Here is an 18,714-nt window from a genome sequence, read left to right as displayed (position 1 = left end):
AGCTCAACTCATGCCACGAGATGAAAAAACACAACAACATACCTGACTGCTGCCGAAAAGCTGCTACAAAGTACATCCACATAATGTTACGGTAGATATCATTTATATACGACTAAATGCAATATAGATTCGGTAGCGTTAGCAGCACATCTACAAAAAGCTAGATGCGGGCATTAGTAAACGGCCGCCATCTTAAAGCAGTACACTTCTCTGCAAGGCTGTTGTAGCGAACCTTCCAAGCAAACCTAATTGACTTTTTATCTAAAATACTCCTAAATCGGTAAAATATTGACTTGAATCTATCTTTAAAATAGTTTTAAAACTTTCACATGTCGAAAGTAGACAAAAGGGAAATTATGGAATAACGGGAGCAATTTTAACAACTTTAACGGTTGATTCACAACATTAAATTAATTGAATGTAGTTTAAAGCTGCTGATACAGAATGGGGACTGGAGTTTTATTTTTGTATTTTTGTTTTTTTTACTGCTATATGTTAACTTGATACTGAAATAGTAGTTTGGTTTAGCCTGACAGTACTTTTGAACATTTTTTGAACTAATGTACAAAACATTTAAAAAAAAAGAAGAAGAAAAAAAAAAAAAAGGGGGGGGGGTGCATCAATAATCGTTTTATAATCGAATCGGAGCCTCTGAATCGTAATCGTAATCGAATCGTTAGGTGCCCAAAGATTCCCAGCTCTAGTGGCAATGCTTTTGTCTGGCCCATTTTTGGAGTTCTGTGTAAATTGATAATGATTTTAATTTTTCCCCCCATTCTCTTTTGTGTTTTTTTCATTGCAAGCTAAATAAATGGAGATATTACTACCAAAGCATTTGTAATTGCAATCATTTTCTGGGAGAAATTGAGCATTATCTGACAGAATTGCAGGGGTGCCAATACTTTTGGTCTGTTGGTACTGTAGGTCTGTTGTACTTCCTCATAACAAGTGTGAGTCAACCTTCCACTGAGCAAACCAGTTTTTCTAAGACTGACGGTTGAAAGAACTGGAATAAAGCCTGTAAATTGGGAACTAACCTGTCCAAAACCTGGGCTAAAACATCACTTTGAAAAATAGGGCCCTGCGTGTCCTAACCCTTACTGAACCCCTTAGACGGAATCGCAGAACCCCTGAGGTTGGATCGAACCCAGGTTAAGAACTACTGGTATAAAACGCGGAATGAAGCAGAGAGAAAAAAAAAAAGGGCTAATAACAGAGCTATTTAAAAGGTGTGTACGTAAAACGGAGGGTGCTTATTTTGTTATGTAAGGGGGCACAACGGAATAAGCCTGAATCTACTGGCTTGTTTTGAGAAATCCTCGGTATTTCCACTGTCAAATGCAAACATGTGTTCAGCACATGGCCAACCGAAAACACAAGTTCCTCACCCTCCTCTCTTTTTTCATCGCACTCAATAAACTGGGTCAAAGGCACAAACCCACCATCTGTCAGAGATTGCGCGCCTTTGGTTTCACATTCCTCTTGAGGAGACCCCCACTGAGATGGATCGCCACACGTCCACACAGATACAGACAATTACGAATCGACAAAGACACAGCAGGGCGCTAGACTGAATGTTTTTAAGGCATGACTTCTGTTAACAGTGTCGAGAGGGAGAGTGCTGCGCACAGCCTTGCCGGCAAACGTTCCATGGTCATCTGTTTCGAGTCCCAGCAAATGGATGGGAACACAGTTGTTGCTCATAGAGCTCATATATCCCTGCGACAAGATGACATCAGCAAAAATAATATGGGGTTAAATCGGTTCTGGACTTAAGAGTGTTTTCCTTGAGTGGGTTCTATACGGGTAAACTTATTCTTTAGAGTTTCTGGTCAGTCATATTTGTCCTTCCTGACCCCACATTGTCTTATTATCATCTTTTCGCTAAGATCACAGTGTATCAGTTCTTTGTAATTCCTCCTCAATGCTACACTTTTAATTGATTTTTCTTGCTTGTTTGTTTTCTATGTACAATTATATGTGTGTGACTATTGCTGCTATGATCATTTAATTTCCCTCACGTGATGAATGAGAGCCAGAGCACATGCCCTTGTGAAAGCTAAACTAAGAATAAAACTGAAACAAAATCTGCACCAAAATGTAATAAATCTTTGGCCCCAGCATAAAAATTTGTAGTAATCGATGAATTGTAGGTATTTTTGCATCACCTTGTAAGTGAATCTGTAATCCGTATAAATTCAGGCGTAAAAAATTTTTTGTTGCTTGTAATGTAAACCAGATGAAAACTGTATTTCTTAATAAATGCAACTTCCGGAAATGAATAAATAATAATGATCAAAATAGAGGCATGCAAGACCATTAGAGAAACATCCAGGGCTCAAAGCCCAGTTTAGTTTGCTACAACAGGTTACAGGTAGTCCCCGGGTTACGAATGAGTTCCGTTCATACGCTGGCGACGTCACCCGAATTTCCGCGTATGTCGGAATTAACCCTTTAAGTACCCCTAATAACATGTAACTTGTATTATACGTCATATTAATAAAATAAAGCAAAAAAAATAAGACGGACAGACATATATTACTTCCCTCTGGTACAATTGATCACACCATAGATCTTCTTATAACTAACATTTACTAATTTGTCACTATCAAACTATGAACACATATAGACTTCATAATGATATTGACGGGCCACATTCGTTATACACTGCGCCACGCCTTCAAGAAGGCGGCGGCTACCGACATCAAGAGGAGTTATTCTCAAACACATCCACGCAGCAATCTGTCGTCGGATTTAGGTTGAAAAAGTACGAAAGCTGTACCGCATACAAACAGGAAGGATTGTCTCAGGAGTGATTTATTCGAGGATTCAAGGTAATTATTATATTTTTCTCACCACGCATGCATTTTGAAATGTGAAAAAAATCAATGGGAGTAATTAGCCGCTACGGCGTCGTCGTCATAGTTCACAATATTTACGTAAAATAAATCCATCTCTATAAAGAGTTTAGGGATTTAAGCATTTATTCACAGGAATTTTCAACGGAAAAAGCTCTTTGTGGTGATAAGGCTTGAAGACTAGCAGCACATTCGACATATTTACGTAAAATAAATGCTAACTGCCCGTTTCTTTGCTCTTTTAACCAAGAAGCAAGACTTTTTTACGTCCACATCTATAAAGAATTCACGGATTTAAGCATTTATTCACAAGAATTTTCAACGGAAAAAGCTTTTTGTGGTGATAAGGCGGCGCTAGAGTGGCTTAAAGACTAGCAGCACATACAACATATTTACGTAAAATAAATGCTAACTGCATGTTGTTTTTTTTTGCTTTTAACCAAGAATCGAGACTGTTTTACGTCCATATTCATAAAGAATTCAGGCATTTAAGCATTTATTCACAAGAATGGTCAGCTTTGACGAAGATGGTCCCCCTATTAATTGGCCCCCCGCCCCGTCCATATGCAGTCTACGGAACATACTATTTGAAAATAAAATACAATCATGACAAAGAGCGTACAATAATGCTCCAAAGTAAATCAATAGAAACCTATTTTGCTTACAAAAACTTACATCAATAAGTGTAATACCGAGGGAAATAAGGTCCAAATCTTGGGCAATTCAACAAGGAAAACAGCAGCTATTAGTGGCACTGGTCCAGCGGTGAAAACGAACGCTGCTCAATAAGCCAGCGAGCTAATAGCGAGCTAACGGGGGGGCCTTCTTGAAATGTTAACTGGCGTTTACCCCCACTTCCCAACATGAAAGCAATGCTCGAAACTAACAGAAAATAGCGCTGGTGTGACGTCAAACAAGTCCAAGTGCAACAAAGGAAAGCGGACCGCACATGTACTGTAGTATAATGAAATACCAGATATGCATACACTAACTGTAGAGATTAACCATTTAGATTAATTAGACCTAATAAATAACAAAATTAAATGACAAATAATATACTGTGCTTACCATCAATGCTGAGAGGTGGCGGATGAGACAGTTATGCGACTAAAAAAAAAAAAAAAACACGACTGGAGAAAAACAGCTGACAAGACACGCGTTGTAAAGTTGAAATCACGTAAGTCGGGTACGTCGTAACCCGGGGACTACATGTATTGTACTTCCATACAAACCAAACCCGTTACTAAAGATGCAAAAGCAAGATAAAAAAAAAAATGTGTTAGCTGCTATTGACTACGATAGATATCCAATCAAGTTAAAGTGGAAGGGCTAAAAGCGAATGAATGAATGTTAAACTACCGTATTGGCCCGAATATAAGACGGCCTTGATTATAAGATGACCCCCTCTTTTTCAAGACTCAAGTTTGAAAAAACTTTTTGAACACCAATTTAATTTTTATACAGAAAATAATTATAGTATATCTGAAACAAAAGATTATAACAATATATTTGAGACAAAAAGCATGTTATTTTGCCTCATTCAAATCTTAATATCTGAACATTTAAATATGTAAACTAAAGTGCAATCACATTCGTAAATGAATGGCTTCTGGTTTTTGAAATGTAAATAAACCAATCTATTGTGATAAAAGAATAAAATTGCAATAACTACATTAACCATCAAAGTGAAGTCTAACTGTAACTGTAGTCTTGAAACAAATCTGAATAAGGAAAAACATTGCAATAAAATAATGCAAACTGGTTAAACTTGAGAGTAGCTGAGATCTGTCATGACAGAACATCACTTCAATGATATCTGGCGCCATCTAGTGTCGTGTATGGGTATAATGTCTAGACCGCGAATATAAGATGACCCCCACTTTTTCAGTCTTATTTCAATGCAAAAAACACTGTCTTATATTCGGGCCTATACGGTAATTGGATGAACTTAGGTTGGTTTTCCGTAATCGTTTTGTGAAGTACTCAGAAGTTCACACCGCTAATGTGACACATTCTGCGTGAATTATGACTCAATCTGTCCAAAATTCAGTATTTAAATGACACATTTTGCTTTCATAGCAATGTAATTGTTTGGAAATAGAGTATTTGTTGATAAGCTGTTAATCGATAGTACATCATTCATTCTGTCTAGATTTACTCACCACACAGAAGACTAATCTTTGGCCCACATAGACAGACCAAAACATCCAGAAAAGCTCCTCTGGTGACCACACAGCCATTTTGTCTAAAATGCAAAGGGAAAAAAAAAAAAAAAAAAGAAAATCAGCCATTATTTTTCATTTTGTTCTGTGAGTGGTATGACTACACTGTGAGTATGACACAATATGATTAAGTTGAGGAATTTTTTTTTTAATTCAGCATAAAATTACACACAGATCATTAACTAAATCACCAGTACAGCTGGAAAAGTTAATGTGAAGATTGGACGGACATCAGAACATAATGTTAAATCCTATTACCGCCTAATTTGCAGAAAACAGAGTGTATCTCCTCAAACACAGAACATAAAATCTAAAACATGAACGAAACAAAAGCAAATCATTGCTGTTGTTAATGGGTCATAGGACAGTAGCTTGTTAATCACGAGTTGCTCGAGCGGCACTATCTCATATCTGAGTAAATAAAGTCAAAATGAGCTCAATGAAGCAGTGACAAGAGTGACATACAATAATAAAATAATTATTACAGCTGCCTCATGTCAGTGTTTAAGTCTAGCAGCTTGTGTGGGCAGTGTACAGTATGTTCAGCTTCAATTAAGACTATGCCCGAGGTGTTATGAAAGCCAACAATTGTGCGCAAACAAGGGAGACTTTGTGTGAGCTTAACATCATTATTTCATCAGATAGATATTAAAAACACGCATGCATGCACTGACAATATATAGCGATAGAAAGAGCATTGAGTACAGTCAGTGACAAAAAAAGTTGAGAAGAGATTTTAAGATCCATTAAAACAAACTGTAATGTTGGTATCACTGGCTGTAGTCATCATAAAATATAGAAATGGATTTATGTTACATGGCTTTGGAGAATTTTGTATTACCGTTACTTGATTTGGTTCTCCCCAATAAGTATTTAAAAAGTAAGTGAAAAGAAAAACACTGGATCAGTGTTGTTTTTGGCAGCCCTTTTAATTTTCGTCTTCGTCCTATGGACAAAAATACTTATTAGTCTTAGTCATATTTGAGTCATTTCAAAATTTTTTCGTCTTCGTCTAGTTTTAGTCGACGAAATCTCATACAAATTTTGTCTAGTTTTAGATGACAGTTACTCAAAATATTTTCACCTTTAAAATTCAAATTCAAAGTTCTAATCCAATAATAAAGGTTTCCAACAATTTTGAATGAACAGACAGATGAGCACATATTGTAGCGTCTACAAGGACAACGCCAACTTTGTTTTGATAATATACACTCATCAACAAAACCAGTACATTATTTTCAATTAAACCTACCTAGAACCCACAAACTGTATGAAAAAAAAAAAATGTTCGCGCACTTAACATCCTCTCGACCAGTGGTTCTTAACCTTGCTAGAGGTACCGAACCCCAGGAGTTTAACATGTGCATTCACCGATGTCTTTAATGAAAAAGCTATTCTTTTTTTATCTTTTTAAATTCAAAACTGATAGAGATTAACTTTGCTAGCTTAGCTATATGTGAAATTCCGTTCAAATTTTAAATTGAAAACAAATCATTTAGCCTTTTTCTGTTGATTTCACACTGTTACTTTTGTTGTTTTCTTGTCTACATTCTCATTTTATTGTAGCATTCTTGCACCACATACTACTTTCATGGCGTAAAATGAGGCAAATGTTTTTTTTTTTAAATTATCTGCGCAGTTCACGTTGCCTGTAGGTCCATTATACTTCCTCATTCCAATTGCAAGTCAACCTTCCACTGAGCAAACCAGTTTCTTCTCCCATTAGATAGAGGGCTAGCAGTTGAAAGAGTGGAATAAAGCCCATAAATTAGGGGCAAACCGGTTCAAAACCTAGTTTAAAACGTCACTTTACCTTTGGATGACATATGAAAATAGGGTGTGTCTTAACCTTCACTGAACCCCTTATACTAACGCACCGAAACCCTAGGGTTCGATCGAACCCAGGTTAAGAACTACTGCTCTACACTTACTGACGAGAAAAGCCAAGTGGTTCTGTTTTAGACAGGCCAGTGTTTCATGAGGACGCTCACCATTCTGAAGCTAAAGCAAACGCGAACGCTACGCTAACACTAGGATTTAAATTTAGCATCTGATGATCAACACATACCTTTAAAGGCTAAATCAACATTGCATATTCTCTCTTGCCAAGATGAGAAAATAAATCTTAGTGTTTCTGAACAAGCAAGATGAAGCAAAACCTAGGTTGACACATATCCTAAGCTCCAGTGCGGAGGGAGAGGCGCAGCACATCTCACACGAGTGACATGACCCAAACACTGCCACAATGCAAGCTGACATACTCCAGGTAAAATATGAAAATGTCACGCATTGTGAACATCTGACAGAAACAATGTCGCATTTTCGTCTCGTAACAGTCTTGTTAGACGAAAAACTGGCATTCTTCTCGTTATATTCTGGTCTCCCAAGCCACGTTTTTAGCACTTCATTGTCATGAAATAATTGTTCATCTACTAAATATATTTGTTTTGTCATTATTGACGAAAACAACACTACAATGGATGCAGGTTTATCCTAAAAAAATGCAGTGGTTCCCATGGGCTCCTTAACACTTTACTGGCTGCGTAGTTTTTGTTTAATCCTGCTAACTTGATAACTAAGTTAAACCAATCAATCATCAACTAGCAAAAAGCAATCCAAACATAACCTTACTCAATCGGTGGAGGTAAAGGAGTGAGGTCAAAATAACTTTACAGGCATATTAACAACATACTGTATGTCCTCAATTAAAACCATAACAGTAGTGAACATGGAAAGCTAACCTGAAATGTACAGTGCTGGCCAAAAGTATTGGCACCCATGCAATTCTGTCAGAAAATGCTCAATTTCTCCCAAAAAATGATTGCAATTACTGTACAAATGCTTTGGTAGTAATGTCTTAATTTATTTTGCTTGCAATGAAATAACACACAAGAGAATGAGAGAATTTTTAAAAAAATCATTATCATTTTACACAAAACTCCAAAAATGGGCCGGACAAAAGTATTGGCACCCTTTGAAAAATCATGTGATGCTTCTCTAATTTGTGCAATTAACTGCACTTGTTACTTACCTGTAGCACATAACAGGTGGTGGCAATAACTAAATCACACTAACAACCAGTTAAAATGGATTAAAGTTGACTCAACCTCTGTCCTTGTGTGTACCACATTGAGCATGGAGAAAAAGAAGAAAAAACTGTCTGAGCACTTGGGAAACAAAATTGTGAGGAAGCGTGGGCAATCTCAAGGCTACAAGTCCATCTCCAACGACCTGAATGTTCCTGTGTCTACTGTCCGCAGTGTCATCAATAAGTGTAAAGCCCACGGCATTGTGACTAACTTCCCTAGATGTGGACGAAAAAGAAAAAAATGACGAGAGATTTCAAAGAAAGATTGTGTGGAATGGTGGATAAAGAACCCCGACTAACATCCAAACAAGTTCAAGCTGTCCTGCAGTCGAGGGTGCAACAGTGTCAACCCGTACTATCCGTCGGCGTCTGAATGAAAAGGGGCTCTATGGCAGGATACCCAGGAAGACCCCACTTCTGACCCAGGGACATAAAAAAAAATTCCGGCTGGTGAGATGAGACAAAAGTAGAGTTTTTTGGGAAAAGACATCAACATAGAATTTACAGGAAGAAAAAAAACGAGGCCTTCAAAGAAAAGAACACTGTCCCCACAGTCAAACATGGCGGAGTTTCCCTGATGTTTTGGGGTTGCTTTGCTGCCTCAGGTACTGGACTGCTTGACCGTGTGCACGGCATTATGAAGTCTGAAGACTACCAACAAATTTTGCAACATAATGTAGGGCCCAGTGTGAGAAAGCTGGGTCTGCCTTAGTGGTCACGGGTCTTCCAGCAGGACAATGACCCAAAATACACTTCAACAAACACTAGAAAATGGTTTGAGAGAAAGCACTGGAGACTTCTAAAGTGGCCAACAATGAGAAATAGAACACCTGTGGAGGGATCTTAAAATTGTAGTTTGGAGAAGGCACCCTTCAAATCTCAGAGACCTAGAACAAGTGGTCAAAGAAGAATGGTCTAAAATTCCAGCAGAGCATTGTAAGAAACTCATTAATGGATACTGGAAGTGGTTGTTTGCAGTTATTTTGTCTAAAGGTTGCGCTACCAAGTATTAGGCTGAGGGTGCCAATACTTTTGTCCGCCCCATTTTTGGAGTGTTGTGAAAAATGATCATCATTTCATTTTTTTTCCTTCTTTCACTTTTGTGTTTTTTATTGCAAGGAAAATAAAAGAAGATATTACTACCAAAGCATTTGTAATTGCAATCATTTTCTGGGAGATATTGAGCATTATCTGACAGAATTGCAGGGGTGCCAATACTTTTGGCCAGTACTGTAGCAAAGGGGGAATTAGTTGTTTTTCTGCTTGCATTTAAAACAGTGGTGCACTGGTGAACACTGCATGAACACATAAAAAGAAGCCGATTGCTCTGCTGAGCAAGAATTCACTTTGTCATCCTAATTAAGACTCATCAGTGTAACCATGCGAAGCTAGCAGGGCTAATGTTGCTAAACCAACAACCCTGTGTTCTCCGAACAGACAAGAATTGAGACCCCGGATTGACCCTAACTAGGAAATAAAAAGAGAAGGGGAGGGTTTGTGGCCCAACAGTAATCTGTGCCCCATCTCAAGACCTTAATTTTGGGTAAGAGGTCTAGAGGTAGATGGGTGTCCAAGTAGGACAGAAGGCAGTCTCTTTGAAATTGAAGCCTCAGCAGGACATGAAGCGGACATGGTCAGGGAGGGGATGACTGGAGGGACAAGGGACTATTCTTCTGCTGGGGCAGTTGGGAGGGACTGAGGGATGCTTATCTGTACGTGCATGTGTCTAAGATTACCGAGAGGCGAGCCACATGCGCTGAAGGACAGCTTCGGCGATTCCATTTCCTGCTGGCAGGGGTCTGTTAGACTCGCTCTGGTAAGACTGAAGCAGAAACAGCACCTGAAAAAAACAACAACATGGAAACATACTTCATTATGTAACAGTCATCTTACTCATTTTCAACGGGTGATGGTGGTGAATTTGTTTAGTTTTGGCAAATTTTGTGTTGGCTCAACACCTGACCAAAAAAGTACTATGATACATACAGTAAGTGCAATTTTGTATCAGTCATTTATGTATAAAAATTTACATTACAATAATGAGCATTGTGGTGCGGGACACTTGCTCATAAGACCTAGTCAGAATTGAACCTTTTTTCTGTACATTTGCTTATTGAAAATTAACAACAATAAAATAAAGTATGATCATAGACTTCATAATGGTATTGACGGGTCACATCGGTGATGCACTGCGCCTCGCATTCAAGTAGGGGGCCGCCCACATCAAGAGGAGCTATTCACAAACACACGCACGCAGCGATCTAACGCCGGATTTCTGTTGAAAAGGTACGAAAGCTGTACCGCATACAAACAGGGAGGATTGTCTCAGGAGTGATTTGTTCGAGGATTCAAGGTAATTTTTAGTACCATGCATGCATTTTGAAACGTGATAAAAATCAATAGGAGAAATTAGCCGGTACTGCATAGTTTGCAAGATTTACGTAAAATAAATGCTAACTGCAAGTTTTTTTTGCTTTTAACCAAGAATCGAGACTGTTTTACGTCCATATCTATAGAGAATTCGGGGATTTAAGCATGTATTCACAAGAATTTTCACCGGAAAAGCTCTGTTTACATAAGGGTGCTGCTAGCTACATTCACTAACAGACTAGCATTGTACTTCGACATATTTACGTAAAATAAATGCTAACTGCAAGTTTTTTTTGTTTTTTTTTTGCTTTTAACCAAGAATAGAGACCGTTTTACGTCCATCTCTATAAAGAATTCGGGGATTTAAGCATTTATTCACAAGAATTTTCACCATAAAAGCTCTGTTTACATAAGGCGGCCGCTAGCTACATTTACTAGTAGACTAGCATTGTACTTCGACATATTTACGTAAAATGAATGCTAACTGCACGTTTTTTTGCTTTTAAATGTCTACAAAAAATTCAGGGATTTCAGCATTTATTCACAAGAATTTTCACGGGAAAAGCTCTGTTTACATAGGGGGCTGCTACCTACATTCACTAACAGACTAGCATTGTACTTCGACATATTTACGTAAAATAAATGCTAACTGCAAGTTTTTTTGTTGTTGTTGCTTTTAACCAAGAATAGAGACCGTTTTACGTCCATATCTATAAAGAATTCAGGGATTTAAGCTTTCATTCACAAGATTTTTTACCGTAAAAGCTCTGTTTACATAAGGCGGGCACTAGCTACATTCACTAACAGACTAGCATATGACTTCGACATATTTACGTAAAATGAATGCTAACTGGAATTTTTTTTTTTTTTTTTTTTGCTTTTAACTAAGAATCAAGACTGTTTTACATCCATATCTATAAGAATTCAGGGATTTAAGCATTTATTCAAAAGAATTTTCACCGAAAAAAAGCTGTTTGCCTGTGATTCCACTCGGTCAGCTTTGACGGCCTCGCCAACAATGCAGGCCCCCTATTTATCGGCCCCGCGCCCCGTCTCCCGTCAATACATTATGAAGTCTATGGTATGGTTATCTTAAAAAACACTGTACACTATATTAATTTGAAATATTTTTGAGGATTTATTTTGACGCTGACATGCATCTTTAACAATGAACGTTCCTGTTAAAAAAACACTAGGTAACTTTTTAGTTCGAGCGATGCAAGTTAATTAGTGCCAATGAAAGCGATTTAGACCCCCTCAAGATATAAAAGATGTGTCATTCAACTAGTTGTCAGTCAACATATACTCACAAATGTTATGAAACTATTTTACAAAGGTTGAAAAGTTACATAGTGTTGCTTTAAAACAATAATTAGCACAGTTTGGAAGTGTTCTCGTTTTGGATGTTTGAACGATGAATGCAACAATACTTATCCTATGACAAAACAGTATAATTGTGCTTGAATATATTTAAAACAAAATAGAATGCTCAAGTTACGTGACAGTGTGATGCCCCGGTGGTTGGGAATGTTCAAAGGCCAAAACACTGGCTAACTAGCTGACTGGCTGGGTGGCTGACTGGCTGGGGTGTATATTCTGGGCCTTGGTAAGTATACTCTTTAGGTCTGGGCCATGGCCACAGACCAATAGGAAGCCATTCATTACACTATGCAAGGAAGGCAACGTGGGGAAAAACCAAGCTGACCACGTAGCACTAAGCCTGTCCTGCCTCTTCTGTTCTCCTGCAGTCTCCACACCCAGGCAACACCCACTGGCTCATGAAAAGTCTGCATAGTCCTTGGACCCTCATTTTATAGGGCTTTTCCATTACAAGGAGTCAGTGTCAAACGGAATCCCAAACCAAATATGGAACCATTGAAATGCTTTTCAATGTTGAAAAATGTAGTAGTAGGGGATGGTTTATCTTGCAAACTACAATGGATCTGATAGGATCAGTTAAACAAGTTGATCATTCAGGGGAATCATGGTGTCACCTGTCAACTGTGCTGATTTGAGACTTTTTAATAAGAATTAGAGATGCATTGTTTGCATCATTAAAAAGTATCACATGTCATCAGAAAGACCGTCATAGGAAGCTATGTTGATTTCTTCTATAATATTCAATTAGCCTAGCTCAATTCATTGACCGGGCTGGAAAGTCCCTGCATGGAGTTTTAACCAGCTCAATCCGGCCCAGAAAGGCGAAAGTGTGGAATATTTATAGAAAATGCAGCCTCCCTATTCCTACATGACTGCAACTAAAGGGAGGAGGCAGACAGGATATTAAATCTATTCACTCCAGCACACAGTTCGTTGCCTTTTCCTCCTCCTACAGAAATAAAAAAACATTGCGTTAATTAAAAGCCCTACACACTACTCTGTAGAAAATGGTAAAATGCGGAACCTCTTGTTACCTCACGATACAATACGATTTGAGATACAAAGCTCCCGATAACGATGATCTGACGATATGTCGATACAACGATTATCGATACATTTGTCAGGAAATCATTCTAGAAAATTCTACAAACAACTTATAAACAGAAAAACAAGCTTCTGCTTCGAATTGGAATGAGTTTATCAGTAGTAGACGTCCAATCCATTTGAAGTGGGAGGGTGGCAGCGTTCATTCGCTGCCATCCCTCCCACTTCAAACGGATTGAACGTCTATGGTTGTCATTGGCAGCCAATGCCAGGCAATGAGGTAATTTTGGGCCATTTAAGGTCATTTACCTGTTGATTTTCAGTTACTTCCTGTTGATTTTGGGGTATTTTATGGGTCACTTCTTGTTTATTTTGAGTAACAGAACAGGAAGTGACCTGGGAATCATCCGAATGATTCGGCAGTGACTAACTCAACAGGAAATGACCTGTAAATGAACAGCAAGTGACCTGTAATTGCCCCGAAAATCGGACAGAATGACTGCGAATGCTCTGGTTTCGAATGAACGAACGTTCCCAGTCTAAATGGATTGGGTGTCCAACACCGTCAATGGCAGCCTTAGAGTTACCTGAGACGCTATCATGGTGGATGATTTTGGTAGCAATTTGTTGGTTGCTTTTTTGTTTTTTTTGTTTTTTTAATTTAAACATTGACACCTTTTTAAAACGATATCTCGATTCTTGGCAGGAGCATCTCGATAACCTTTTGGGATACAAAGTTTCACGATATATCACCATTTCGATATTTTGTCACATCCCTACTAATATAACTACTGTAATTTTCGGACTACATGGCTCACTGGACTATAAGCCACAGCTGCCCTCACTGTTGTATGGGATATTTACACCAAAAGATTTAACTTGTAACACTTTATTTGACAGCACCATCACAAGACATGCCTCCTAACATACATTGCAGCACTACAGTTGTAAATAACAATCAAAATTCATGTTCTGTGCTCCAGGGGTTGGACTAAACAATGGAAACACCCCCAAAAAAAAAAAATCACCAAAAACTACCGTACTGGCCCAAATATAAGACAGCCCTGATTATAAGACGACCCCCTGTTTTTCAAGACTCAAGTTTGGAAAAAAATACTCTTTTAACACCAAATTATTTTTTATACAGAAAATAATTACAGTACATCTGAAGCAAATGATTATAACAATATATTTGAGAGAAAAAGCATGTTATTTTGCCTCATTCAAATCTTAATATCTGAACATTTAAATATGTAAACTAAAGTGCTATTACATTCGTAAATGAATGGCTTCTGGTTTTTGAAATGTAAATAAACCAATCTACTGTGAGAAAACAACAAAATTGCAATAACTGCATTAACCATCAAACTGAGGTCAAACTGTAACTGTCGTCTTGAAACAAATCTGGATAAGGAAAAACACTGCAATAAAATAATGCAAACTGGTTAAACCTGAGAGTAGCTGAGATCTGTCATGACAGAATATTACTCCTCAAGTTCAGCATTCGCCTAATTGATATCTGGCGCCATCTAGCGTTGTGACTGGGTATAATGTCTAGACCCCGAATATAAGACGACGCCCACTTTTTCGGTCTTATTTCAATGCTAAAAACGTCGTCTTATGTTCGGGCCAATACGGGTAATTTAATATGATGTAGGTCCGCATTTTGTGGTAATTACAGCCTCACTTCTCCGAGGTATTGATTCATAGAACTTGTGAATTGTTTCCAAAGGAATTTTAAGCCATTCTTCAGTTCAATACCCTGCAACTCTTTTAGAGACGATGGCAGTGGAAATCGACGTCTTAATTGAATCTCTAAAACCAACCATAAATGCTCAATAATGTTGAATTCCAGGGATGTGCCGGCCACACTAGATGCTTAACTTCATTAGAATGTTTCTCATGCCATTCTTTAAGGATTATGTTCAATGATTATGATTCCAAAATGTTAAGCGTTTCCATTATTTTGTCCTAACCCTGTAATTACTTCTTCAGTTACTGTTCCAGTTGTTTCATTAATTCCTAGTTATGGTATTTGGTAACACTTTATCTGACAGTGGCACCATAAGACTGTCATAATACCATCATAATTATGAGATGACACTGCCATGAGCATTAATGAATGCTTATGATAGACGTCATTTTGTGTTATCCGGCAAATTATCACACTTTTGACGATCCGAGCTGGACATAAATGGAGTTAGTGACATAATTTGTCAGATGACACTTAATGCCGTTGTCATAAGCATTCATTAAAGCCCATGATAGCGTCATGTCATAATTATGACTGTCTTATGGCATTCTTATGACACCGCTTTCAAATAAAGTGTTAGCTATTAACCCAAATAAATCAACAAATAAGCAGAACTGGACTATAAGCCGCAGGATTCAAAGTGAGGGGAAAAAGTAGCGGCATGTAGTACGAAAATTACGGCAATTTGTGTGTCGGGTATTTTACAAATTCAACACATGCTCATTAGTGAAACCTATGTATAGTAAAAAAACAAAACAAAGACAAACCCAACCTGTTGCACTATTTTCCCCATTAACTTTAGTACTCATGTGTGTATTTCTGTATGTGAATCTGTGTTGCAAAGAGCCTTAATCCGTATTTTGGCCTGGTAAAAATAGTGGTGGTGGATGTGAGCTCCATTCAGACTCTGTTATCAGCCTACCCTGCTGTCCCTCCTACTGCCGCAACCACAGACTGACCACATGATGCAGTGAGTGTGCATGCACACGCGCACACACAAGCATTTTTGTGCTAGAGCAAATAATTGTATGTCCATGCATGGCTTGGTCCAGTAAAATAAAAGGCACATGAATCGGCATCCCAATAAAACTTAAGAAATGTTGGGAAAAGTGTGGGCGCAGCCAATTAGGCAAAAAAAAAAAACAACCAATAAAAACCCAAAAAATAGAAAAAGCCTTCTTCTATAGTATTTGCTTAGTAATAAAGGTTGACAGTGGATATGAAAACCGCCTAACAATCTAAGAATGGGTATACAGTATGTGCGTATTGTAGCTGATTCTGTAGTACTGTATATATGGCAGAAAACACAGACAAGACTGAAAAAGCAGTTTCTGCTCTTGCACTCCTCTTTAAAAGAAACTGCTGTATTTTAAGCCAAAACAACTGTTGTGTTTGATAGGACAATATGTCTATATGCTGCCATAGCAGATTCAATGCGCGTTCAGCCCCCAAACTACTTTTAATTTGTCCGTTTTACCCTGGAAACCTACGTTTACAGACGTCGCGCAACCGCTTGTGTTTCAACCCAGCCATTAAACGAAGGCAATTAATTATATTTTTTATTATTATTCAAAATTTCTGTCATTTTTAGACTACAATCATTAATTGATGTCTAATATTTCGTTAAAAAAAACGACTTTAAAAAATTATTCACTCGCATATTTTAAACTTTTACACAAATGATGTCACAATGAAAAAAATGGCGTCTGTAAAAAAGTCACGGATATCGACCTCATAACTATCACTTAATTGCATTTTTTTTTTGTTACTGTCGCATTTTCCCCGTTATTTGAGATAATAAATTATCGATCCAAACAAAGAAAAATTGAAATAAAGCTTTTAAAAGGGTAAATATATGAAAAATAACATCTCGACCACTCCTTGACGTCTGCGATTTCTGCATCGCGACCCTCGTTATATTACCATGTTTCACCCATAAAATGCCCCCAAAATCCAGCTTTGGCCATTCACAGGTGTGTCTTGGCACTCAGTGATACATACTACATGGAGTTTTTGGATCGAAACAAGGTATGTAGCGATAATATCTCCTTAAAGTCATGGCATCTGTAATTCTGCTCTCGCGTGCTCTCACCTCCAGATAGGGCTTTGCTGTTTAAAAAACTTTTTTTTTTAAATGCCCTCCTGTTCAAAAATGTTCTTCCCCCAGAAAATTGAGATGTCAAACTTTCCAATGAAGTATCACACAAGCATATCGGACAAAGTTGGCCAAATTGGGGGTCTCAGAGCAGAACTTCAAGTCACCTGAGTGCTTTCAGCCGTATACTCAAACAAGAACTTCAATTGAGACTAAATTTGAGCTCACTTTTTTGTAAAATTATTAAAAAGGCCAAAACCAATATTGCGTGATTTTCATTGAAAAAAGTAATGTAAAGATACTGTTTTAATTGTGAAAAACAATTTTGTGGGACTTGCTAAGAAAAATACACAGGATAGCATTAACTGAATGAAATCTAATAGGTCTACTGTCTACAGCTCATTTATTTCTTGCAGCCACCTTTTCATTCTTTAATTCTTGTAAGACATACTACTTTTTCCCCTTAAACTTTAAAATCTGAAGCTAAATTACAGGGGCTATATGGAGTTTGTCACCTTTTTTACTCATGATTGCCACCTCCTACTATGTAACTGCAGTCCGTGTTAAGCTCGTGCACGGCATGCGTGCTTGTACGTAGAAGCACAAACATATAGCAACGACCGTTTGGCTCATCAAATCAGCATCAGAAACATAAAAACAGCAAATGTGATTGTTTATTGTTTAGTAGCGGGTTTTAAGTGGGTTTAAAAAATGGGTTAGAAAAGTGTTTTTAACAAGCGGAGACTAGGCGGGCTCTCGGCAAAACACCTGCTGAGATGAGAGATGGATGCCAGTTGGCATCTGACGACACGAAAACGAGATGAAATTTCGCCATAGTTTCCGTCATAAATTCACAATGTGTGATAATTTCTTATTGTATGTGTAGTTAGAACGCATTTAGCAGCGTTTGGTCGTGTCACTCATGTGATTTTGGGGCATTTCAGGTTCACTTCCTGTCCATATTGGGTCCCTTCCATTTGATATGGGGGTGTTTCTGGGACACTTCTGGGGGCATTCAGGTTCACTTTCTGTACATACTGGGTCACTTCCTGTTGATTTTGAGGCATTCGAATGTAACTCTGTAGATATCGGGTCACTTCCTATCGATTTTGGGGCATTTCAGGGTCAATTCCTGTTGATGTTGGGGTATCTCAGAGTCACTTCCTGTTCATATTGGGTCAGTTCTTGTTGATTTTATGGGCATTTCGGGGTTACTTCCTGTTGATATCTGGTCACTTGGGTTGTAAATCAATAGGAGTGAATGGAAGTTTTTACGCGATTGAAATGAACGGCGAATAGGTCCATTAGAAATCAATGGGAAATTTGGACCATTAGAAATGAATGGGTATGTTTGTGGTAAATTTTGGTCAAACTGTTTTTAAGCAAAAAATGTATAGAAAGTTTGTGCCCTTTAGCGTCCTAAATTTTTTGCTGTATAAATGATGTGATTTGGACAAAAACTCTAGGACAAGTAGTGTTTTGAAATTTCAACTTTTTTTTTTTTTTTTTTTTTAATAAATCCAATTTGTTTGGGTGAACGGTCGTTTTAGGGTGTCAAATGAAAAGGCCCGCGTCTCATGAGAATTCCAGTCATTTTGTTGTATGAACGGTGTCGGTGGGTCAAACAATTTTGGCTGGGAGGCGTGTCAAAGACACACCATTGGAAGAAGAAATATTATAAAGGTTATATTTTGCATTACATCTTTTGCATTATTAACACAATAATTCCATATACCAGCGATAGTTTTATGACAGATCTACAGCATGGATTTGCTCTTGTAAAGTCCTTGCTTCAGTGTAATTTGCTAACTGTAGTTGTCTGAAAACTGCAAGAATTCTGTGTTTTGTTTTTTTTAAAGTGTATGAAAGTCAAAAAGTGTGGTATAGCTTGCTTCGGTAGCCGT

The 18,714-nt window shown here is 37.9% G+C and overlaps 1 protein-coding gene across 1 annotated transcript in view; it reads right to left on the bottom strand.

Moving 5' to 3' along the window:
- The window catches only part of thada (THADA armadillo repeat containing), a 167,672-nt gene that overhangs the window by 51,791 nt on the left and 97,167 nt on the right, over positions 1–18,714 (bottom strand). Inside the window, exons 30-31 of the mRNA XM_057847681.1 lie at positions 9,905–10,008; positions 5,021–5,103 (exon numbers count right to left, since the gene is read on the bottom strand). Coding sequence (XP_057703664.1) covers positions 5,021–5,103; positions 9,905–10,008 — 187 coding nt within the window. The remainder of the gene's footprint in view (positions 1–5,020; positions 5,104–9,904; positions 10,009–18,714) is intronic.

Source organism: Corythoichthys intestinalis, chromosome 10, assembly GCF_030265065.1.
Source record: "Corythoichthys intestinalis isolate RoL2023-P3 chromosome 10, ASM3026506v1, whole genome shotgun sequence".
In the NCBI taxonomy this organism is placed as follows: Eukaryota; Metazoa; Chordata; class Actinopteri; order Syngnathiformes; family Syngnathidae; genus Corythoichthys; species Corythoichthys intestinalis.
The sequence above is the reverse complement of the archived record's forward strand: the minus strand, read 5'-3'. Positions and strand labels throughout refer to the sequence as shown.